This window comes from Orbicella faveolata, unplaced genomic scaffold, assembly GCF_042242905.1.
Source record: "Orbicella faveolata isolate gen_17 unplaced genomic scaffold, um_ofav_v1 contig_46, whole genome shotgun sequence".
Taxonomy (NCBI): domain Eukaryota; kingdom Metazoa; phylum Cnidaria; class Anthozoa; order Scleractinia; family Merulinidae; genus Orbicella; species Orbicella faveolata.
The window spans coordinates 26,825,957-26,850,177 of record NW_028301576.1 but is presented as its reverse complement, the minus strand read 5'-3'; the positions used below and the strand labels follow the sequence as shown (position 1 = coordinate 26,850,177).

The 24,221-nt window shown below is 40.0% G+C and overlaps 3 protein-coding genes and 2 pseudogenes across 5 annotated transcripts; 2 read left to right on the top strand and 3 right to left on the bottom strand.

The window, feature by feature from the left end:
• Positions 1–1,780: 1,780 nt before the first annotated feature.
• Positions 1,781–3,811, bottom strand: LOC149099286 (uncharacterized). Its single transcript, XM_089276792.1, has 4 exons — positions 3,734–3,811; positions 3,557–3,635; positions 2,884–3,068; positions 1,781–2,025 (listed from the first exon to the last, which is right to left on the bottom strand). Exons 1-4 carry the CDS (start codon positions 3,809–3,811, stop codon positions 1,924–1,926), a joined length of 444 nt encoding a protein of 147 aa, XP_089132918.1. The 3' UTR covers positions 1,781–1,923.
• Positions 3,812–4,799: 988 nt separating this feature from the next.
• LOC110065544 (uncharacterized) lies at positions 4,800–7,501 on the top strand (annotated as a pseudogene). The gene is made up of 4 exons (XR_016203978.1): positions 4,800–5,070; positions 5,178–5,324; positions 5,661–5,760; positions 6,018–7,501. The product of XR_016203978.1 is annotated as an uncharacterized LOC110065544 (transcript).
• On the bottom strand, positions 7,447–11,120 carry LOC110065501 (uncharacterized; annotated as a pseudogene). Its single transcript, XR_016203441.1, has 6 exons — positions 10,269–11,120; positions 9,693–9,769; positions 9,265–9,396; positions 8,726–8,922; positions 8,445–8,513; positions 7,447–8,030 (listed from the first exon to the last, which is right to left on the bottom strand). The product of XR_016203441.1 is annotated as an uncharacterized LOC110065501 (transcript).
• Positions 11,121–17,998: 6,878 nt separating this feature from the next.
• On the top strand, positions 17,999–18,964 carry LOC110057637 (uncharacterized). Its single transcript, XM_020764230.2, has 2 exons — positions 17,999–18,497; positions 18,546–18,964. The coding sequence occupies exons 1-2, from the start codon at positions 17,999–18,001 to the stop codon at positions 18,962–18,964; spliced, it is 918 nt and encodes a 305-aa protein (XP_020619889.2).
• A 3,396-nt stretch (positions 18,965–22,360) lies between these two features.
• LOC149099285 (uncharacterized) lies at positions 22,361–23,956 on the bottom strand. Its single transcript, XM_089278676.1, has one exon. The coding sequence runs from the start codon at positions 23,913–23,915 to the stop codon at positions 22,374–22,376; it is 1,542 nt and encodes a 513-aa protein (XP_089134802.1). The 5' UTR covers positions 23,916–23,956; the 3' UTR covers positions 22,361–22,373.
• Positions 23,957–24,221: the final 265 nt, after the last annotated feature.

The window sequence follows — 24,221 nt, the reverse complement described above, 5'->3', positions numbered from 1 at the left end:
ATGTACCAGTTGTAATTGAAGATATCCCAAAGGAAGATTGGCTACCTACCTTGGAGTTAGACAAAGATAATGTGCCAAAGATCAAGACTCTAGGGGTTATGTGGGAAGCCAAAAGAGATGTCTTTACTTTCCAAGTGCTACAGCCACTTGTAGACAAACAACAACCCACCAAACGAAATGTACTTAGTGCTATAGCCAGCCTGTTTGACCCGCTTCAGTTCTTGGCACCATTCACGGTGAGAGCAAAGGTCCTTATGCAGGAGATATGGATGGCTGGTGTGGACTGGGATGATGAGTTACCGGAGAACTTAAAAGCCAAGTGGGAGAAGTGGGAATCAGAGCTCCCACAACTGTCAAATGTTGCTGTTCCTCATTGTTTGCGTCAAGCCAACCCAGAGAACATTGAACTACATCTATACTCAGATGCATCTAATGATGCCTTTGCAAACGTTACCTATTTAGTCTGTCGATACCAGAACAGCAGCCCCTCTTTGTGCCTTATTGCGTCAAAGTGTCGTGTATCTCCAGTAAAGGCGATGACAATTCCCCACTTAGAGCTTACGGGTGCTGTCCTTTCAAGTTGATTGGCCCAGAACATCCTGAAGTGATCACCGTGGACAGAACCATCTTCTGGACTGACTCAGAAAATGTGTGGTATTGGGTTCACAATCAAAGTCATGAGTTCAAACCATTTGTTGCCAATCAAATTGGCGAAATTCAGCGAACAACAAGTCCTTAGCAGTGGCGACACTACCAGGAACGGTCAACCCAGCAGACCTGCCGACAAGGGGGCTTTCTGCTGTAGCCTTAGCCGAGAGTGAAGTTTGGATGGAGGGACCAGCCTTTCTTAAAGATGATGAGTCAAGCTGGCCAGCAGCTTCACCCCCCGGAGACAAAACTAAGAAGACTGAGCACTGTGAAAGACAGACAACAACTAGAGCGCACATGACCAGGAGCCATACCATTGTGATCATTGACCCCGGCGTGATCAATTGATAACAATCGATCATCAGAAACCAATCGATCAATTGATATCAATCGATAACAATTAGTTAATTGTTATCGATTACTATCAGCCAATTGATGACCAATCGATAATCACAAGCTCGAGTCCTCAAATGTCATTGATTGCCATCGATTGTCATTGGCTATCTTTTGCTGTCAAGCAGATTGTTTCGATCAATTATCTATCAATAATTCCTGCAATACGACCCGCATTAGTTCTGCACGTGGTCGTGTTCTATTGCCCTGGTCTATTGCCCTTGATACGGGAAATATCCAATATGTCTCGAGCTATTTTGACCATTAACCAGGTCACGGTAAAAGGGTATCATGAATGCCCTTTCGCAGTTGAAGTTGGCGAGCGATTCATTGCTCAGAAGAAGAGGGGAGATCGCGGCAATGCACTGAAGGTGATCGATGATCGCGGTCAACTGGGTCACCTCCAAAGAGAGTTGCTATCACTGCTCTGGCCTTTGAAAAACGAAATTGTAGTGTAAGTTGCATAATTTTTCCCGAGATTATTCCATAATCCTTGTTTGTTATTTCCCGGATATCAGGTTGATATTTTGTATTTACTCAGTGTATCTGTTTATTTCGGTAGCATTGTAACAGGAAGGCCAGTTAATGATGCTAAAGGAAGATGGCATCCTGGAGCAGGGATAAACATGCCCGTGAGGATAGAAATTACTCTACCAAGGTGACAAGCCAACGAAATCCGACGTACGCTACAGTCTAGCGGGATTAACGTGCAGATTTTGGAAATTTAGACGACCAGGATAATTATTTTTTCGGACTGTGAGGAACACCTATTCTGCAAACTATGTACACTGACAGTTTCTTAATTTTTATTTTCTTTAACTAGTAACTGTTACAATATAAAAAGAAAACAGATCTCTTGTTGTCTGGTGTGTAACTACCGGGTTATTGTTTCTCAGGTTGGTTATCTGTAGACGGGCCGTATTGGCCTGGTGTATATTGTCGGGCCTTTGCCAGCCGTCTGTGGTTCTGGAACCAGTTGGAGACCTACGAAATGATTAAAAAAAATCGGGAAAAAAATGCATTTCCACACCTCCACCCCTAAGTGATCTAACTTTAATTTAGTGTGTCAGGTAGCATTGTCTGTGAAACCGGCATCAGTAAAGCTGACCTGAAGCCCATATTATGTTTTGAAGTGTATTCTTGCCCGATTCTTGTCAACTTTATATGTCAAAATGGTTTCCTATAGATGAATATTTGTTTTGTAAATTAACTTTTCAATCTGAAAGCGAGATAGAGAAAGTAGTAGTAAACCAAATTACGTGATAGGTGGCGCAATATTCCTGGAGTATTCAAGGATTACATTAAACAAGGTGACAAGCTGTCAGCTCTGAAGTGAACAATGTTTATAGACAAACCCGTGATAATCTTTCATGTGCCACCACTGCCAATCTCAAAGCAACGTGACAGCCGGTTTTGCTAGAGTCCTTTCCGGTTTCCAGGGTTTCATTTGTGATAAATCATGCTCCCGGTTTATTGCAACTCGTGCCAGCTCAAGTAGCGATTTACAAAGATGTTCTCAGGATTAATTTTACTAGTAAATCTTTTTTCACCGTTTCTTTATGTTCTTTCTGTGCCACACAACAATTTTTTCTATTTCAAAAGAGCTGAGGTCTTTGGGTTTAAAACCAATTTCATCCATAGATAATTTTGAGAGCAGTTTGATATGCAAAGCGTGCCGCATTACTCTGAGTTATAAGGTGAACTCTCGAGCGATATGGGTTCTCAGACGACACACGAAAGAAAATAACCATCAAATCAAGGCAGGGTGGTTCTTGGACGAAGATAATAACATAAAAGAAGCGAAGCCCAAGAGTAAGTATAAACTCTTTTCTAGTGTCATACCTGTTCCTTTTCCACCAGGAAGGAGTTTGCCAGTCTCTCAATCATAGACGAATCTGGCAGTCCGTTAGAAGCCGTGTATATGGCATCCATAGCAGCAAGTTCGGCCTTGTCGAAGACTTTTCTGGTCTTCTTCACCACAGGCTCTGCCTCTGAGGGTTGGCATTGTTTCCCAGTTTGTTTACGTCCTGTTAAAGGGTGTTAACGCTGTGTTAATGCCGTGTATTTCCATCAGTGGTTTAAAAAAATTAACTGATTATACCGATAATAATTTTACAAGGACCAAACATTTTACCTTTATGGGCTGCCCGAGCGGCTGAAACTTCGTCTTGTTTCGTCTTTGATAGAAGAAATTCCGTCATAGCCTTCCATGGTTCCCTTCCGGTGCTGGTAGGAAACGACGAAGGCGGATTGTTGATCAATCCCGACACCGTTCCTTGCGAGCGCTTCACAACCTCCTTTGAAAAATAAGATACGGAGACCCATTTTTGTGAAGCCAAGCTCGGATCTTTGCTGCAACTGTCTGAGGGGTTTCCTTGTGGAGGGGATTTTCGATTTCATCTGTTTAAAAGAAGACATTTGACGCCCTGGTCAACGTAAATTTAACCGAACCATGCCGCTGTAAATTGCAAATTTCCTAAGAACACATTTATTTCAGAACAATGGGTCCTCATACCTTCAAGTATGCACCCTCCTAGATCTCTCAGGGAATCTTTAAACCTTTCCATTGCATTTGCGGGTATTTCAACATTCAACTATAAGTGAGGAATCACAATGAATCAGTTAGCTAAGTTAATAAAACTCCAAAAAGACGCGACAGGGAAAATCAGTTCAGAGTAAACTTTGGTATGACCTTCATTGTTTCAGTGGAATCTGTTCCTTCAGCCATTACAAGGAAAAAGGAGATTTGTATGAGAGCTGTTAGATCCATGTGCAACAACCACAATGTCCGGCTGTGTGTCGTACTTGACCCAGGACTTGAACACCATGAGAAAGTACCAGTCGAATAAGGTGTTGACAGACTGAACACAGCTAACAATCTCGTGATAATCACCTGGGTAATTGAGGTTTCCGGGCCTTTTTGTATGAGATTAGGAGAGATTTGGGTTAAAAACCCTACTGTCCATAAAGATATCAAAAAACCACATTCATTCTCATTTCTTAATTAACAGGATGCAAGTCACTGGATGCTTTTTTTACAAAGACGGGTAAACCAAATTCACAGCCTCAAACTCCCACACTGAAAAGTGACATCTACGTCTATGTCGCCTTCTTTGCTTTCGACTTTATTGGAGAAAGACACACTAGACAAGGTACACTTTCCTTAGACATTAAGCTAGTGTCTAAGTTTAAAGTAGCTGAAGGCAATGTGTCTTTAAGTTTCTGTTGGTATTGCTACACAGGTATTTATATTATATTATAATTATTATTATTGAAGGTCGCATCCAAGACAAGGGCACAAGTAGAGAGAGAACTTGGTGCGCGTTTGGGGAATTCAGTAGTTCGATCATGCACTTCCACTAAATCCTCGTTATCCAAGCTGAAAGATTTGAGTAAAAGCAAAGTTGACATTCCAATAGAGAAGATAGTGAGAAATAACATCGTAAACTTTTCAGAGAAAGAATTGGCATTGACGAGAAAAGCTATGGAAGTGTTATTAGCATCAACTTCAGCCACTACCAGTACCCTCTCTTGTCTAGCAGCTGGAGTGGTAAAATTGCTAAAGGTAGGTGCAAAAGAATTTGAAGACAAGACATCAGGTCACTGCTACAATATACTAAAACTTACTAAAATCTCTTCGAGCGATGCAGTTAGATCTGCACCTATTGTCAGTTTACTTCAAGATATAGTGGAACAGTGCACTCTTGTCGAAGTATTTAGAAGTAAAGTCAGGGAACTTGAGACTCAGATCATAAGTAAAGACGTTGCGATAGATCAGCTTAAAGGGGCTGCGTCATGACCTGCGCATGTGCAACATTTGGCCCCACTCCATTATGATTCACAAGTATTCGCCATATTGAATTTTGCGAGATGCGAAAATTTTGCCTGCATAATAGCCATTCTTTGTCCATGTTTTGAGGCTTTTTACTTGTTTTGGTGTAGTACTTTTTGTAAGTATCGATTTTTGTTGAAGAGAGACGCAATTAATACGAAATAATGGATGCTGAAGGGGCAAGGGAGACTGCAGTGGTGAGTTTCTTTTGATATCGATTAGCCGTTGTCTAAATTTTCGTCCTTTCAAGGCATATTCTGTGACGGATCGGTCACTTCTCACATCCGCAATTTCATTTGTTTAGGACAATCGCATGTCCTGTTCATGCAAGAGAACTTGCTCCACAAAACAGACTGCGAACGCAAATCGTGGCTGCCCTTGTAAGACTGCAGGTGTCGCATGTGGGAGCACTTGCTCGTGTGGATCGACAGCAAAACCATGTCGAAATCAGGTGAGATTTCTTTGATTTGTGCACTTGATTTTGAAATGGCTAACGGAAGCTGAACACGAATGGTATAACTATATTCTGCTCCCTTTCTTTCTCTTGCTGAACTTAGTTCATTTTATAAGCTTGCTTTGCACGAGGTTCATGACAAGGAACACCGGTGTTATTCAGCCAGATGCAAATAAGTGGCTTTTGTAATGCCGCTAGCATCCATGTGTTTACATTTTAGAACCTTTTTATTCATTTAGATGATTCTAGTGTAGTGGAAGGGTTTATTTGGAAGAAAATGTCTTGCTGTTGTTCAGTCAGTGAACTGTTTACATGTATCATTTATTCTTATAGCCTGGTGGAAGCAAGAATGCAAAGAAGACCTCAGCCTTATCAGGCTGAAAACAGGCCTAGTGAAGAGGAAGAAAGAATAAAGGAAAACAATGATGTGAAGGTAAGCTGATACATAAACTATAAACTATATCTCATTACCACATATTGTAATAGACCAGAAAATATTAGAACTTCAAAATCACTCATTCAAAGGCTTGTTCAAAGGCTTATTCAAGTTTCAATCCCTTGCCCTCCCCAGTACCCAGCAAAAGTGATAATTTCGCTCTGTGTTGTAGGATATCAAAGGCCTAACTCATCATGATCTCCACAAAGTATTGTACTTGTTCCTCTATTGCTCACACTTACATGTCCTTTCAGGAATTTGTCCAAACACTGGACCATGCAATGGTAATGAGACTATGCATCAGGAGTTTGCGCAGGGGAATAGGCAGCATGGACTACATCCATGGCCTCTTGATCATGGAGGATGACCTTGATGATGAAATTGGAACAAATGAAAGAAGTGTTTCAACCACCCCTGGCACTTTGACAGAAGAACTGATGGCTTGCACCACAGATGCAGCCACACCGGATCCTGGCCCTCGCCCCAGTAAAACAGCAACCTTGCCCTGGTGCAAGTGTGGGGTATGCCAAATAATGCCCCAGGAGGTTGAAAATAAGTGTTGTGCACAGCGAAGGTGTGTGACTACTCACAGCAGATTTTCCAAACTCTGCTTAGATCCTGATGTCCTCCAGTTAGCCATCAGAAATAAGGGTGACATCAGGAACGACCGCGACGACAACAGCACCCGTGCCTCTAGAAACGCAGCATATCGCCAGTATGTTTTTTAGATCAGTACGGCTATTTAGGAAAAGGAAACAGAAAGGTCTGTCCTTCCTGTGTGGTGACTGTGATACGTCGCCACTATCCATCACAAACTGGTGTTTATATGGGTTTCCGGGCTGATTAAGCTGCTGTAGAATTCTAGATTTTAGCTCTTTTCCCATCCTCAAAGTTAGTAAATCCCCTCTTGAGAGACCAAATATTATCTTGTTCTATCAAAGAATTGAATGAGGACATTATTCTGAATTTATCAGGTGAACATGAAATTGGTGTTCTCAGCATCTTGGGTTGTGACGTGAGGTGTAAATTTGTCACTCCATTTACAGAAAAAAAAAACAAAGTTTACTGCTAGAATTTGACAGTTGATTTTGTACACTATGAAACAGTAAATTTCCCAGTTGCTTCATTCAGCAATATAATTTAAATTGGTTTTGTTTTATCAGCGTTTAACCCATATAAACCCCAGTTTGTAAGGGTTTTTGCTGTCAAGTTGTTGCAAAGCTAAAGAATTTGAGGTTTTGAGAATGTTTCAAAGAACAAGCTCTTTTCTCTTTCAGAAAAGCCCACAAAAAAATAAATTAGAATAGTGGAGGCTGCATTTGTTTTGTTTTGTTTATTTATCTTAGCACGTAGTTTTCCTATTTATCATTGCACATGTAGGATAGGTTTTTGTTTGTTATGCTGAAATTAAAGCTGCATGCTCTATACATAGTTGACATTAAAAAATTTCACCAACCACACCACTTCATGTACTTGCTACTTTTACATAAAGAAGGCCAATGCTTGTTATACTGTTATTGTTACTGAAATGAGAGAATATTTGTACATATAGTGTAAAATATACACTTTGTGTGTTTAAGGCCACTTGGATTTGAAGTGTGTACTATAAAAATTATTTATTATTTTACAGTATTGAAAGACAACTGTTTCCATGGCTCCAGATACACAAAAAGAGACAATAGATTGTAGACAGGACGAATTTTATTTTAATAAAATGCTATCCATAAAGTGTGTAACTTATTCAGGGACTATTGTTATCCTAGAGCAACCAATAAACAATGGGATGGTAGATAGCTATCAGAATATTTAGGAAAACATGCCTTTTTCCATCCTTTGAACAACTGGAGCCAGATATCACAGTGGCAGATTGTAACAAAAGCACTAAAACCCAAGTCAGAAATTATAGCTTCAGTCATCTGAAGGCTTGAATCTACTCTTCCTTGCAAGGAAGAGCTCCTTTGATAATGGAGCAGGTGTTGCTGCAATGGTTGGGGTCAGTAATGCGGGATCGCTCTCATTTAGTGAAACCTGTCGGGTTACTATGTCTACATCTTCACTCCTTGCTCTCAGAACCTTCCCCATTAGCAATGGAATGTAGTCATAATTTTTCTTTACTTTGACAACCTTGGAGTTCCACTCCTTTGTCGGCTGGTTGTAATTTCCTTGTGACTATAACATCGCCAGTCTTGGTGGTGGCTCCTTCCAAGTTCACATGAAAGTTCCAATCTATTGCAGCCAATTGCTTCCTAGCTTTGTACACTTTGTAGCTAAAGAAATGAGAGAAGAAAAACACAGCTTTTTTCATTTCAACAGTTGCCTAATGATAACAACTACATCAAGTGTAAATTCACATACAGGCAATTCTCTCATGCAATTGCAAGTCTGACCAGCTTTCTATGGAACATGTTATTAGATCATTGAACAATGTCATATCACACACATGCAAAAACATTGCATTATTCAACATCACACTTAGTGTTACCAGGAAAGGTTGTAAAAGTAAATCTGTCAAAGCCATTACAAATTACAAATCAAAGGCAGAACTTTAAGGCTTTAGATTGAAGATGAACACATGCAAGGTACATGTTGATTACGCTGATTGTGAATGCCAGTATGTTTTCCCATATCATCTGCAAAAAGTATATCTTCCGCAATAATCATTACACTGCTCTGTTACAAACCTGTACGAACACCGTTTTGGAGTGTAAACCAATGAAAGGCTATTTGCACATTCAAGACTGCCTGTGTGTCTGAAAGAATAGGACATACAAATCACCAATAAGGACACGGATATGACAAACTTGTTCTATGTCATAGTGATTGCGTTTGTTTATTGATCTCTGTGTTTTTGTATTGTTACAAGACAATGAATTAAATGTCTTGTAACACATTATGGGTAGGCTGTTACACACCAATATAAAGATATATCTCACCATCATATTATTAGTGCATGTGCAGTTACCTGAATCGCACGTAAAACTTGAAGCTAGCAAGGAGTTGAGGCTCTAGCACTATTTTCTGCAAAGCTTCAAAGTCTTTATCTCTTCGGTCGAACCATGCAAGACTATGTTCTTCCAGAACCAAATCTCCATGGCCACATTTGCCACCCACCCACTCGTGTTCATTACATACATGATGTAGTATCCCAATCCAGGTATCCTAGAAAAAGATGTAATACAGTTTAGATAGATAAAATTTTTCATTGAACCTGTGTCAGTAATGAATGTGTATATCGACAGTGCTGGTCCAAGCAGTATTGAGAATGCCTGTCACATATGAAATCAGTTAAATGACTTTGCTCTCCAAGGGTTATTGTAGCTCAGTGGATACAGCACCCACCCAGTGTCCGGGAGGTCATGGCTTCGATTGGTGTTGAGGACTCAGATTTTTTCTTTATCCCACGCTTGTGGCATGTTGATTAATTCAGCATTCACATTGTTTTTGTGTATTGACAATTTGGTGGATATTGACAAAATCTACCATACAAGGGAGAGGCATCACCTTCATTACTTTCAGAGCTTCGTCATCACTTGTTGTAGCTGTTGACTTGCATATGCTGGCAGAGTACCAAAAGTGGTTTATGATATGATCAGACCAGGTCTGTATTTTCCCCCTATTTTTCAGGTTTCCAACCTGGAAACCAAAACATACATGTTAGTCACCCTTTTAGCGAAGGTGTACCAGGAAAGCCCAAAATGAAACAACTTTTAATGTGGTGAAAATGCCATTACATGCTTAATATAGTGTAGGATGCATCTACAGTGAAAATGTCTCACAAGTTCAGCAAACAAAAAATACACATAAAGGACATGTTAAAATTGACTGTGCTTAAATGGCAAACTGTCATGCACAGATCACCAAAATGATATACACCTTACTTCATTAACTGTTGCCTAAAAGATAAACACCACTTATATTAATTTTTATACCTTTGCCAAGCACTTGCGAATACTTTTGGCTTTATGCCAAACATCAAGGCTGTGGAACACTGCTGTGAAATTGTCAGCTGGTACAAGCCATAACAAACCAGAAATTAATACACTCAAACAGTTCCATAACTCATCCATACATCTACCATGAAAGGAATTTTTTCTAATGACCTTCTTACCTAACACCCTCCCCACCTCCCCCCCCCGCAAAAAAAAACAGATTCAAATCCCTTCTAATTTCAGAATATGGAGATAAACCACAGCTACACAATGTCAAACATGTCATATAATAACATTCAATCCCTACTCCATTCACACCAGTTGTGTACAAATATGAATGTTGTGAATAACATAATAATTACTGTGCTTTCTTCCAGCCAAGTATTTTCACCTGGAATATGTTGTTGCTCACGAAGTAGATAGTGGCTGACACAATAATACTATATACTATGTAATAGTTGAACATTTAAATTATTTAGAACTGACAAGTCCCATAAATGGTTGAATGAGCATGGATTTGGCAAATCAACTGCAAACACCATGAACACTTCAAATTACATGTAAATTGTATCTTACCAATCATCTTCTTTATTGATGTTGAGGCATCAGTGACAACTTCCACTACGTTTATGGAGGAGCGTAGTCTTTGAAGAGCATTTAGTAGAGCTTGTCTCTCCATATTTGTGGATGCCAGCCCAACATGGCATTTATCCCGAACTTCTACATCCAGTATGTAGTCGCTTACAAGCTCCATTAGAAAATAGCACAGGTTTTGGCAGTGTGTCCTGGGGAGTCACACTGGCCATCACCACAGACCACCACTTCCACACTTTTGAACTCCTCAATTAGTTGGTCTCTCTGCCAGTTCCACCATTCATTAATACAGGGGACCAGATACAGACGCTGCATTCCGTAGAATGTAGAATCTGAGAAGAATGACAGACCAAGGAAACTGCACATCCTTTCAATTTTAGAGAAGTTGTTTCCAGAGAGAAGAATCGAAGCAGCAACCTGAAGATTATTGGCATACATGTCATTGATATCTTTAGATGATGAAAATTTTCCCTTATGACCATGAGTGCATGTCCAATTTATAAATACTGTTGGGCCAATAAGATGGTGTTTTGGCATGAGAGGTTGGCAACAACCAGGATGGTAACAGGTCTTAAACAAATCCAGGAGTAAATCTAGAGAACAAATAACTTTGGTTTGTCTGACTAAAGCAAGTTCTTCAGTACGAGAAGCCTGCTCCTCCAGCCTGCTCAGTTTAGGGTAGCTTGGTTGCTGTTGCTGTGGTGGTGGTGGTGGCTGCTGTTGCTGCAGTGGTGGTGGCTGCCGTTGCTGTGGTGGTGGTTGCAGTTGCTGTGGTGGTGGTTGCTGCTGCTCCCGCTGTTGCTGTTGGGAATGCAACTGTTGATGTTGTAGCAAATGTTACTGCCACACTTGTTGCTGCAGTGTAACAACAGTTGTAGCTGATACGCCAGGTACTGGATCAGCGTTCTTTAAAGTGGGTGTAACTGGAAGTGGCTCATCTCTGACCATTTCTAAAGGTGTCATGGCATCCAACACATCATCTTCATCACTGGTTCCATCTTCTCTCTCCTGCATTACAAGCCTATAGATTTAAAAGAAATGTTAAAGGATCATTTTATTATCAAGACATATGATATCACACAAATCCATTAACAATAATATAGATATTATGTATATAAAATTATTTATGGGATTAAGTCTACAAAAAGATATGGCAGAATCATAATGCCAAAAATACACTATAATAGCAAATTAATAATTTACAAGGCTTACTAAGAACTATTGTGTGTTGTTACTGAAGAGAAATTTAACATTTGCATATAATCAATAAAAATTATTGCTTTCTGATTCAAGTGCAATTTTCCAGTTAGACAACTTCTGTTTTGGTTGGAGAAAAAAATTATTTCGATAAATAATTTGCTAGTGCATATATTACCCCAAGTCCTCGATATCTGAACTATCACTTCCACTGTCCTGTGGAGGATCTTTATTGAGCTCAATTAGAGCCTCTTGAAGAGGAAGTGCTCCTCTGCAATATAAAGTAACTATTAAAACAATGCTCTCAATTATTACACATATGCGTAATTATTATCATGCTACATTTCATGATAAAACCACCTCTAATTAAATTATTGTGGTCTATATTGCACACAGCCTTTTATAGTACCGGTAATAGTGATCATTGGCAATCAGCAACTTTGAAAATAATCTTCCCATAGTGTTGATTGTCGAAGAAAGGTGACCAGATGTATATGTATCTAACTGTTGCCAAGTACAAACAATCATTTACCTCCAAGTCATTTCATCTGAATCACTTGAACAACTTGATTCACTGTCAGACTCATCTGAATTACGATACTTGTCAGCATCTCCTTTCATAATGACCGAGTCATTCTTGACCTCACATATGACATCATTGACACAAAAAGAAGAGGCACCTGTTGCATCAAAATCAGCCAATATACCTGTAATATCGACATCACCATCCTCACTGCGACAAAGAAGTTGAACACAAAACATATTTCGTCATACGTTCACTTCAAACATGCATGCCTGTATCAATATATATAGATATATATTATTGGCTCAACCACATACATGTGTAGTTGGTCAGACTCAATGTTTCATTGAGACAAACAAAACAGTAGATGATATATAAAAAAAACTATGCAAGTCACAGGACATTACATTTTGAGCATCACTGACAAAGTCGCCAAGCAGAAAGGGAATTTTGTACATCTGGATAATAAAGGTAACATGTACAGGGCAGCATGACTGAGAAGACATCAGTTACTTGACTGGACCTTACTGATCAAAGCAGGCATGGATGACAGATCCACCCTTACAACAACATAGCCAATCAGCCAACGGCATTCGTGATAGAATGCTAGTAGATATATTCTAAACCCAGTTAAACTACATACAGCTGGATTGTACAGATCCAATATATATCTAAATAGCAAGCTCTTTTGCAGCAACATAAATGACAAACTAACCTGTCATGATAACTGTCTCCCAATGATAAATCTGGCAACTGCACCTGGATATCTTTCCCATTCATTGGAGTGGAGGTTACAAGAGGGACAGCTGTGTGACATGTAAATGAATGAATAGATAGATAAATAAACAAATAAATAAATGTATAAGGAAACAAAAAAATAAAGACTATAAAGGAAATATGTAAAAATAAAACTGACCAAATGAATTAAATGCAACGACTACACCTACTCTACTTATTCCTCGTCTAAAAAAGTCCAAAGTTGCAAGTGAAAACTTGTTTACATAATGTATCACCTTCAACATGGCGCTGTCGTTTTGCAGAAGGGCCATCGTCTCGTTTCTTCTCTTGTCTTGAAATTGCCTCTGCTGTGTTAATTTCCCTTATTTAAGAAAAAGAATTAGAACACGGAAATAACCAGAGAAACGGGACAAGCAAAGGCACAAAGTGCTCGTGAAAAATAAACGAAAGATGCTTGCCTTCTTCGTCGTTCCAGGGAAAGAAGGTGGGCAGCAAACGCTGAATCGCTTCGATATCCGCAATAAATCTTCGCAGATACCCACGAAGACTAAATTTGGCAGTCTAACCAAATCCTTCTATGGCCTCTTTGCCAAAACTTTACACCCTCAGAACGTGAAGTGTGAATCTTCTTTCAGCCACTTCCAGTTCGCCGACCACCTCGGGAAGACATAACAACATCCACGAAAATTCACTCTCTAAACCTCAAACAGGAACCAAAATCTACATCTAAATACTCCAAAACAATCAATTGAGCTATTACAACTATCAAAAATATAAACCACTCTAGGATCGCAAAGATATTTCCGGATAAAGTTATGAAAGCATCCTCCTCGATGATTTTGAAAGTTTGAGGCTAAAACTTTCAAACTGTTTCGTGACCGGACACGCATGCGCGGCCGTGACGCAGCCCCTTTAAATCACTTGTTGCAAATGGTTATGTCAATCAAAATGTACCCGAGATTGCTTTAAGAGTGGCAGCTATAATGGCGAGTACTGACAAAGAGACCTGTCTTACCAGCCCTTCTAAGGAACTTGGTTGACAATCAAGATAGAAAAACAGGTTGCCGCTGGAGTGAGGCGACTAAGTCTCTCTTTGCCATTATACTGGATTATGGCGTACCAGCTCTGGCAAAGATTATAACTGAGAAACTCGGTGGACCTAGCCTAGTAACAATGTACCGCTCTGCGAGGTGTAACTATGCAATACCGCAAAAACTGGAGGTGCAAATTTTTTCTCGGGTTGCCTCTTTCTATAAGGAAATTGGTTATACTGGTGTATTTTCTTTAGCGGTAGATGCTACTGCGATCACCCCATTACTGAAAGTGAAAGGAAATCGTCTGATTGGATTAGCCTCTGAAACAGAAGTTGTGTTAAAAACAGCTGAGGACATAATTAATGTGGTAAAAGACGAGAACACAGAGAAGGCAAAACAAGCCAACGCATTCGTATCAGCACCATTACAGGAACATGTACCTTCCTTTATATTAGCCATTTCACTGGTATATAAGGGCCAAGACCATGCACTGGTAAGGCACTGGTTCAACCAAGTACTTTTATGGGCTGGTAGAAGAGATATGTTGGTTGTTGGTCTGGGAGCAGATGGGGACTCAAAAGTGAGAAAATATTACACAGAGCGATATAAATGGCATCAAGGACAAAAAATGCTGTCATTGATATAGATTTTGAGTCTTTCGATTACAACTTTGTTGTCGAGGACTTACGAGAAATTGGCGTTGAAAAGCCTATTCCAGCGATCATGTTTCCAGACTGGAGACATTTAATTAAGAAGTGGCAGAACCAGCTTCTAAATGTTAAGTGCTTACTCATTATTGGGAGTGGCTCAATTGGAGCATTTAATGAAAACCTTTGAAAAGGACAAGCTTCGATGTGGCCTCTGGAAGAGTGACGTTTTTGTGAAAGATAAACAAAACGTACAGGCGGCCCTGAGGATTCTTCAAAAGGAGGTTCACATGTGCATGGAGGCATGGAATGCAGAAGAAACAGTCAGTACCAGGATTTACTTGAAAATGGGACAATATATGCTAAGGGCCTATACTGAAAGGGATTTATCTGTACAAGAGCGTGCTATGTTTGCCTGGATGTCTGTTGCCTTTTTACGCTATTGGAAGGCGTGGCTTGTGATATCTCGCTTTCCAATCGAGAATCACTTTGTTTCTCTTCAAACATATGAAGACTTCCTTTTGTCTGGGCATTCGCTTATTATGTCAATGAAGATGTTTGCCTTATACTATCCAGCCCATCCATTCCAACTGTGGACATTTGGTTCTAATAGCTGCGAGGAGCTTTTTTCAAAATTACGTGGTTTTACGTGGGGAAAATCTGAATTGTGTCTTTTGGATTTGGTAGATTTTGCTGGTAGAATTCAAAAGTTGGAAGAATTGAAAATGGAGGGGAAAAAGATAAATGATATTTCACCGCCGCAGTGGCTGCAAGATATCGATGAACATATTAAGAAAGGAATGCCAATTGCAGAACGGGAGGTTCTGAAAACGCTCGAGCATCTTGGTATGTTGCCTAGCCTTGTCAAAGGCAATGTTGTCAGATTAGACGGAAATGACATTGTAGGGATAAACAACCCAGACCTGGAAACGTTTGCTATGTGGGATAATGCGCAAGATGCACCTGACGAAACTAAAGTAATCTCAAGCGAGGAACTGTTGGAATTAGACAATGGAGTACTGATGGAAACACTGGACCAGCTGACCAATCAGCATCAAAGTGCTTTGCTGGATCTTGCAGCAGCAGCCTCTCTAAACAGAGATGTCGAAGAAGGGAATGATGAGGATGCTGAGGATGTTGAGGAAGAGGAAAGTCCCTCTCGCTGTGCTCTTTACAAAAAGAAAACATGCAAGTATCAGGATGCTTTATTTAAAGCTCCTAGAAACCCAAAGTGGATTGGATGCTGCTACCCTTCGTGCAACCTTTGGTACCACGAACAATGTCTTTCTTTGCATTTCAAAACTGAACAAACCAGAGAAAACTACAATCTCATTTGCCCAAAGCATAAAGAAATCAGAACACATTTTAAGAACAAAATTGCAGCGTTTGTGTCTGATAGACATGCCCTGGAAGGTGAGACCATGGACGTGCAACCATTACCCAAGCGTCTACGAAGAGAACATTCGTCCGCCAGTGGTGTGGAGGATCAGACCAACTACTCTCGTCGCCCCAGTTATGTAAAATATGAAGGGCAGTATTATCACATAGCAGAATTTCTTTCGTTACAGCAGGGAAAGATATATTGCCCTGCAATGTCACGACTCTCTCACTGGATGGAGTCTGCCAGAAACGACTTCTACAACAAAGTAGAAAAGTCAATTCAGCCATTGCACGTGACCTCAGGTGTTTACCGAAATGACATCGTGGCCTTATGGATACCTTCTTTGGGGCTGCGTGTTGGGTACATCGTAAGGCTTATTACTTCGCCTTCATTGAAGTCATGTTATCCCATATTTAAATAGAAAACTGAAGAGCGAAGTAAGGGAGAGAAAATAAAAGCCTGTGTTAAATTGCTAGACTTTAAAAAAACGTCGCCTTTTAATTGGGAAATAACCCAGTCAGCCTACCCTGATTTCCAGTGGTGCAGTGCAAGATCCATCCTAAAAATACTAGGCACCATTACAGAAAAGTCAAAATGGCCAATGCCTATAGATTTGACAAGTATAGTTGAAAAGATTCCAGAGCTACAAGAAATGGACAGGAGGAGAGAAGAGGCAGAAAAAAAGTCAAAAAAGGAACAAGAAGAGAAAATAAAGTGTGGTAAAGCCGAGGACATGACAGTAAGATTGTTGCGGAAAGTTCTGGACGAAATTGGTGTGCATTACAATAAGACGAGCAAGAAAGCAGATCTAATACAGAAAGTCAAGGAAGCAAGGAAAGAACAGAGCAATGTGGCAGACATTTCAACTTCAAGTCATGGCACAGAGATGGGAAGCGATTCTATGGAGGATACAACGACCAGTAAACATTCACACTCTTTTGGTGCACATTTCACTATGGATCAGTGCGACGAGAAATTGTGGAAATGTGCACTGGGATGGTGTCCGTACTATGATGACGAAAAATGGAAAAGGTTTTATTATTTGTTGCTTCACCTGTTGTTCTTACTAGAAATACTTGGCTTGTATCTTGATATTTTAACCTATCTTTATGTAGTCACGTCAATACGGGCCATAATGTGTCTGGTAGGGTCAGTCTATTTCTTACTTGTTCTGACTCGCGTCTTGAGATTGTTATTTGCAAGCTTCATGTTCGCAAGTATTAATCTTGTTTCATTTTTGTACGATGGCAATGAGAATTTTCTTCCCATGGACTGCTAGTAACCAGAAAACTTTGAACCGTAGGTTTCTGTTGTAACTTGAAAGAGTACGAACATTTTCATCCCAGTTTAGTTTGTGTTAACAATGTTAATTTTCTTGCATTATACCCACATGTAGAGAGATCAAAAAAGTTATTGTTACTGTTGTTGATGGTAATGATGATCTTCACAATTACATGTCACCATATTTCTCCTGTCAAATCATTTTTTTACTTCCCCAAAAGATATGGTAATTGATGACAATCGATGACAATCGATGACAATCAATGGCAATTAAAAAACACAAATTTTTTGGCCATCGATTGGTCATCAATTTCCGATATCAATTGATTAATTGTTATCAATTGATATCGATTGCCATCGATTGTTATCGATTATCGGTTTCATCGATTGATCACGCCGGGATTGACCCGAACAAATTCTCAAGCCTCAAGCGTCTGGTTCATGTGACAGGATGGGTTCGGTGATTCCTGGCCAATTGCAGACTCCCAATGAATTTACGAAGGAAAGACAGAATCCTCCTGCCTACCGAGATATCGGAAGCAGAGACCTTCTGGATTAAGTAAGCCCAAGCCCAAGCCTTCCTGGGTGGAGAAAACGAAGGGTCACTGACTTGACTGAACCCTAAGAATGACAGTGATGGGTTACTTCAGATGGCTGGACGCTTGCATTTCGCAGATGAGCTTCCATACAGCACAAGACACCCTATCCTCCTACCAAAGGACCACCCTGTAACAAGACTAGTCGTCACTGACGCCCATGAAAGACTGGGCCATGGGGCTGGAGTTGAGCAAGTTCTGACTGAGTTATGAAGTCTTATCTGGATTGAAAAGGGACGGCGCATGGTGTGAAACGTAACCGAGGCTTGTGCTGAATGTCGACATCATTTTACCAAGAAGATAGGCAGTCAGATGATGGCCCCCTTACCCAAATCAAGATTACAGTCTTCACTAAGGGCATTTGAAAAAGTTGGTGTTGATTATGGAGGTCCATTCTTGATGAAACAAGGATGTGGTAGCACGAGAGCCAAGCGTTACCTGTGTCTTCTCACTTGCCTTACAACCCGAGCTGTTCATTTGGAAATGTCCTACTCATTAGACACTGACTCGTTTGTTATCGCATTTACTTGGATGACATCAAGGAGGGGGACACCGACCTACATTATCTCTGACAATGGAACCAACTTCGTTGGAGCAGAGCGTGAACTGTGGGAGTTGGTGGAGTCCCTTGATGCAGACAGAATTATGCAAGAAACCAGCAAATATCACCCCACTGACTGGAAGTTTAACCCTCCATCTGCTGCCTATTTTGGTGCTGTATTTGAGGCATTGATCAAAAGTGCAAAGAAAGCAATCAAAGCCATCCTTGGAGATGCAGATGTTACCAACAAAGAGCTTCACACGGCTATCTGTGGCGCAGAATGATTGTTGAATTCCCCACCAATAACTTATGTCAGTTCAGATCCCAATGACCTCTCGCCACTCACTCCAAGCCACTTCCTTGTCAGAGAGATTGGAAGACCATTTGCCCCTGAAGCACTTAACCACGAGCAAACCTACAACCCCAGGAAACGGTGGCACTGCGTACAGCAACTTCTAAGACAGTTCTGGAAACGTTGGAGACAAGAGTTTCTGCCCAGCCTTAATGTTAGAAAGGAATGGTTTCATGCAAGACACAGCTTGAAGGAAGGTGATGTTGTACTGATTGTGGAGACAAATGCAAGCAGAGGAGAGTGGCCTTTCGGTCGTGTAATTGAAGCGTACACCATGGATGATGGTCTAGTGAGAGTTGTTAAAGTCAAGACGAAAAACAAGGAGTACTTGCGTCCTGTTCATCGCCTCTGTCCCCTGGAGTATGTGGAAGACAGTGGTGAAGAATGAAAGTCATTAAACGTTTTACTGTAATGCCGCAATTGCGTCTGATTGATAAAGGGACAGTCATTGATGTTTTGATACCCAGAACCTTGATAGGAACATTGATTTGACAAGATGATTTGAATTTTTGAACTTTATTAAAAACAGTCTATGACAGTTGTCATACCACCCCCATGCACTTTGGATTTTATGCATGTTTTTAGCCGGCAAATGCATCGATTGCATTCAGGAGGGGGATGTTAAGAATTGAAAAATTGTAATAATTTAGCCACTTAATGATTAACTCGTCGCCCTGGTGATTTTGATGAATTTACCGCTTTGTTGTATCATGGGCACATCTTGACACGTGAATTAAGAAAAGGATGACATGTTGAAATTTGTGAGACCTCGCGGTTCATTCCAACATGAAATTAAAAAGGAAAATCAATTGCTCTGTGTGACGACTCCTTTGGATATTGACCGTCCTACCAATCAAGAACAGTAAGTAAAGCTATTTTTTGTTCAAGTTTTGGACTTTGTGGTTTGGATGGGAAAAAGAACTAAAATGTTCCCACTTCATTCCAGAATTTATCCAGTTACAATCGCATACGTAACTTGCATTCATTCTTTGCTTTGTGAGATTTAACTTTATATATTGAACAGAACTTGATTGTGTACTTTCATGGTTGCAGGAGTCAGGTTACATTCCACTTTAGTTCATGTCCACTGAAGATTGTAACTTGCAAAGTCAAAAGATGCAACTTGATGTTCCGGAGGGCCATTTGGGAGGACCACATGGTCTCATGTGCTCTAAGCCACTCAGTGTTATACAAGGGCGAAATACGGAAACTATGTCTTCAACTATCTGGCCAGAAGGTATTAAATGATTCAGAACACACAGTCTCACTTTGTATAAGGGTATATTGTTCCCTAAATAATAGATTAAGTCATTTTAAAATGGTTATAATTATCAGTCAAGCAATCAATGAATCTGTTGGTGGATAGATCAATCACTTAATCAAACACTCAATCACACCATCATTTAATCCTTCAGTTTTTGTCATCAATAAAGCAATTGATTTGTAAAGGAAAAGGGACTAAGCGGAGCCCAACTGGTCTTAATCATACGAGTGATGAACAAATTGGACGACTGCAAAGTGGGAGTCTTATTTGTTCAGTAATAAAGAGTATTATTACAGACCAGACTGGACAACACAAAGTCCTGTTATCAATTGTCTGAACAGTGGATTCAACCTAAATTTTATTTTTCAAACAAAATAATGTTGAGGAAGCTGAGCACTTGAGAGAGGAAAATGTGTTCTCTTTCACATGGAAAGTAGACAGGGGCAATGTCACAGTGACAAGCCAATCACACAGGGTGTGCAACATGAAATGGAGGGGTGTGCGGAAGCAGGGGAAAATATTATTCCAATTAGAATCTTCCGTAAACCCACAAAAGATAAAGGTCAGGTAAGTGATGAAATCTTATTAGACAGTTATCAAAGCCTCAAAAATACTATCAGTGAAAAGTTGTGAATCAAACTCTCCATAAGACGAACACCTCCATAAGGAGGCTGCAGTCATCCCAGGGGGAAAGGGTACGATTTCAAACTGTTTATTTGAACAGAATGTCAAAAGTTATGTAGCTGTAATAGCAAACATAGAGGGGACGGAAGAAATGGAAATACCCAGAGATATGAAGGATCACGCGAATAAGATAAGTAACTGAGTAACCATGCATTTCTTTCTTTCTTAACAGTATCATCCTAATGCCCGGTAAAAAAGCAGAAGTAACAGCTGCTGGCAAATGTGTCTGAAGATAATAAAACAAGAAATGGCCAGCAAAGTGACCAGTTAACAGTAAATTTTTTTGTCATTACTTTTGTGCACAGATAGGTTAATTAAAGTAAGAGTGACAATAAGTTCTTTATGACTGGCTCCACAGGAGACAGCGAGTTTTGTTTCCCAGAGACCCTCACTGTTCCCTGACGCAAAGCAGATGACAACACTCAGGTCGAGGGGAAACAAAATTCACTGTTTTTCGCAGAGCCAGTCAGTGTTGTTATACGCACAATGGTACACAAATTTAAAGCAGTTTACGTTCTAATTCGCTTCGCTCAAACAAACGTAAATCATTTTACCCTTAAATTCCCATAATACAAACAAATCACACGAGAAATATGGTAGGATGCGCAAGTGGGTCCAAAACAGTTTATTATAAGATAGTTACTAATACAGAGTGGACTGCAAAAAAAAAAAGATATTACAAAGTTGTTGTTTGTTTTTTTTACCACCAGATCTTAAACTATGAAGACCATAATCACTGGGGTTGAGGCCCAGCTGACTTAAGGTATCCCTTAAGATATCTCTACAAGTAGTATAAGAAATCTTTCCACTTCTCAGGGTATAGCTAGAACTACTACGGTGAAAAACAAGCGGTCTAAATAAAGGGAGAGAACTACATAAGTCAATACCAGATAAATCTAAATAAATCTAAAAGACCTGGATGCACTAATAAAGACGAAATTCCCTTCCCTATAAACATCTGTCTTACTACGAGGTATAAAGATTCTTATATAATCACTGCGAGATTCAATATGCTTAGGAACAATATTGCATAATTCGTCGTAACGAAAAAATCCTGCAAAAGCTAAAGAGCATAACGCAGCGATACGAAGATTCTTTAAATTAGCATCTTTCTTGTTATGAGTATCTAAAATACTCCTTATGATGTCTGTGGTAATAGGCTTCTTTTTCATAACTGGCTGTGATTTCTGGCATTTAGCAGATTCGATAATATTCCTGCAAAATTCACTATCCAAAGGATAACGATCCAAACTAGGGACAAAAGAATGTAACCATTTAAGGGCAGCATGGGCTAAAATTACTGAGGAACTAGAGGTGCAAGACTGCTGAACTTCAAATAAATATAGAGAAACAACACTAAGGGGAAAAGGTAACTGCATGTTGAAATGTCTACTTTTAGACCACTCCAAGAACTTTCTACTAACGCGAACGTAGGCTTTAGTAGTTGTATCTGCCCTGGACTTCAACATAACTTCTAAAACCTCATAAACACTGATTGAAGAAAATTGTTGAAAGCCTTTCCAGGAATTACTTGATAAGATTACCTGGAAAGACAAGAACAAAACATATATAATAAAAGAACAAAAAAGGAGCCATATAAAAAATCGATTATTGTTGGGGCCAGTGCCACATAAGACGATAGACTATTGAATGGACCAGTGCCCCGTAAATCAAAAACCATTGATTGGGCCAGCGCCACATAAATCAACTATACGCTGTTTAAGACAGCGCCACATGAAATGACGGACTATTAATATGGCCAGTGCCACATAGATAAACTAAATATTGCTTTGGCCAGCGCCACCAAATGTAAATAACCATTAGGCTAATGGCCACACCCTCCAATAAATTACTCAGTAAATTTCAATCTAAAGGCAATAATATTTCCTGTGAAAAGACCAGACCCTAAGAGCGAATTAAGGTTTCTTCCGCTGCTTAGAACCTCATTCCCGATATGAATACTGTGAGCCACAAGATAACTACTATACTTGTGTGTAATTAAAGGCCAAAAATGAGCCGAAGGCCAAAGAGGTACAACGAGCGTAGCAACGGCCCGCTGAGATTTCAAATAATGCAATACGCGTGGGACGATACCAACTGGAGGGACTACTAGGCAATTTTCTCCTCGAAGAGACTGAAAGAAAAAATCAACACTTGAAGTATTGGGGTTCCAAAACCTCAAAAAATATTTGGGGAGCTTGTGATTATAATAATTGGCAAAACAATCAACACTATGCGGGCCCCACCGGCCATCAAGAAAAAGAAAAAATTCTTCAGTAATTTGCCAATCATCAGTATCAATTAAATGACTTATATAATCAGCTTGCTGATTCGAAGTGCGAGGGATCCATTGCACTTCTAAATGAATCCCCGATCGAGTACAAATATCAAAAATCCTTCGGGCCATCTTATGCAAACCTAATTTCATGCTGCCCACTTCAACAATCTTAGCAGCTGCTTGGCTATCAGTAAACCACTTAACGTGTGATCCTTCCAACACTGAGGCAAATAATTGCAATGAAAACTCAATAACAGACAACTCCCTCCACGTTGAACTTTGAACTCTCTCGTTCTCTGACCACATTTTGTGGCACACAAAATCATTGTTAAAGTCAATAATTGCTCCACCTCCGGTAGCACTGGCATCCGAATATACAAAATAACTAGGATCTTTACTTACGAAGCAATACCTAGAGTTGATATTAACCATATTTTCCTTCCAAAAGTACAGTTCTTCTTTGCAGTAATCGTCGAGACGGAATGTAGAATCCCAGTTATCTTTGCACAAGGTGGACAAGACACAATGTCTGGTCATTATCCTGCCAATGTTACCAACTACAGGCCCGGTGGAAATAATTTGACCTGTGAAGGAGGCCAACTCTCTGGCAGACACTTTGAAATCGGCTTCAATAATATGATCAATTGTATTGATGACCTTAAGAATTCTTCTTTCTACAATTTTTAAAGTACCCAGTGCAGAATTCCAGGTTAAACCCAACCAGTCCAATACTTGGGTGGGTTCCCATACTGATTTGTCCTCGTTAACGACAAAACCCGTGTTATACAAATCCCCCCTTACAACTAGGGCCTTAGTGCGACAACTTTCTCTATCCTGAACAATTGCCCAACCATCGTCCAAGAAGATGGCTATACAAAGACCCTGTATTCTCCAATACTTTTCTAAAGGCTTCAAAACCTTTGTGAAAACGTAAGGGGCAGAGGAAAGACCGAACGGGAGCACAGTGAAAACATAAAATACTTCGTTAATGGAATCAGACGCCCGCCATGAAAACCCCAGAAAAGTTTGGTGCTCTTGCACAATGTCAATATGGTGATAACCGCTTTTTAAATCAAAGGAAAACATGTACACGTCTTTTGCAAAATAAGCCATAGCAATTTTCCAGTCCTCGTACTTAACGCTTTGCTTAATTAATGACTTGTTGACATGGCGCAAATCAAGAATTAACCTCTTTTTACTGCATGGCTGTATAGAAACTGACAAGGGATTTACAACAAAAGGCTGCTCATTAACCATATGCACCCGACCAGAGTTAACAAGCTCAAGAACAGCTTGGTCCACAAAATCAGCATGAAGTCGAGCTGACTTATTATTTCTTAGCTTTACGGCCAACAGAAAACTGATGAACGGCAGCCTGTAGCCGTTTTCAATAATAGACAAAATAAAATCCGGAGCACC

Coding starts and splice junctions, on each gene's coding strand:
- LOC149099286 (XM_089276792.1), bottom strand. CDS start 3,811: ATGGATCTAACAGCTCTCATACAAATCTCCTTTTTCCTTGTAATGGCT. Junction 3,069..3,556: donor AGGAGGGTGCATACTTGAAG/GTATGAGGACCC, acceptor ACCCTTTAACAG/GACGTAAACAAACTGGGAAA. Junction 2,026..2,883: donor TCCTGGTGGAAAAGGAACAG/GTATGACACTAG, acceptor ATCATTTCGTAG/GTCTCCAACTGGTTCCAGAA.
- LOC110057637 (XM_020764230.2), top strand. CDS start 17,999: ATGGCCCCCTTACCCAAATCAAGATTACAGTCTTCACTAAGGGCATTT. Junction 18,498..18,545: donor GCTTCACACGGCTATCTGTG/GCGCAGAATGAT, acceptor ATGTCAGTTCAG/ATCCCAATGACCTCTCGCCA.
- LOC149099285 (XM_089278676.1), bottom strand. CDS start 23,915: ATGGCTTATTTTGCAAAAGACGTGTACATGTTTTCCTTTGATTTAAAA.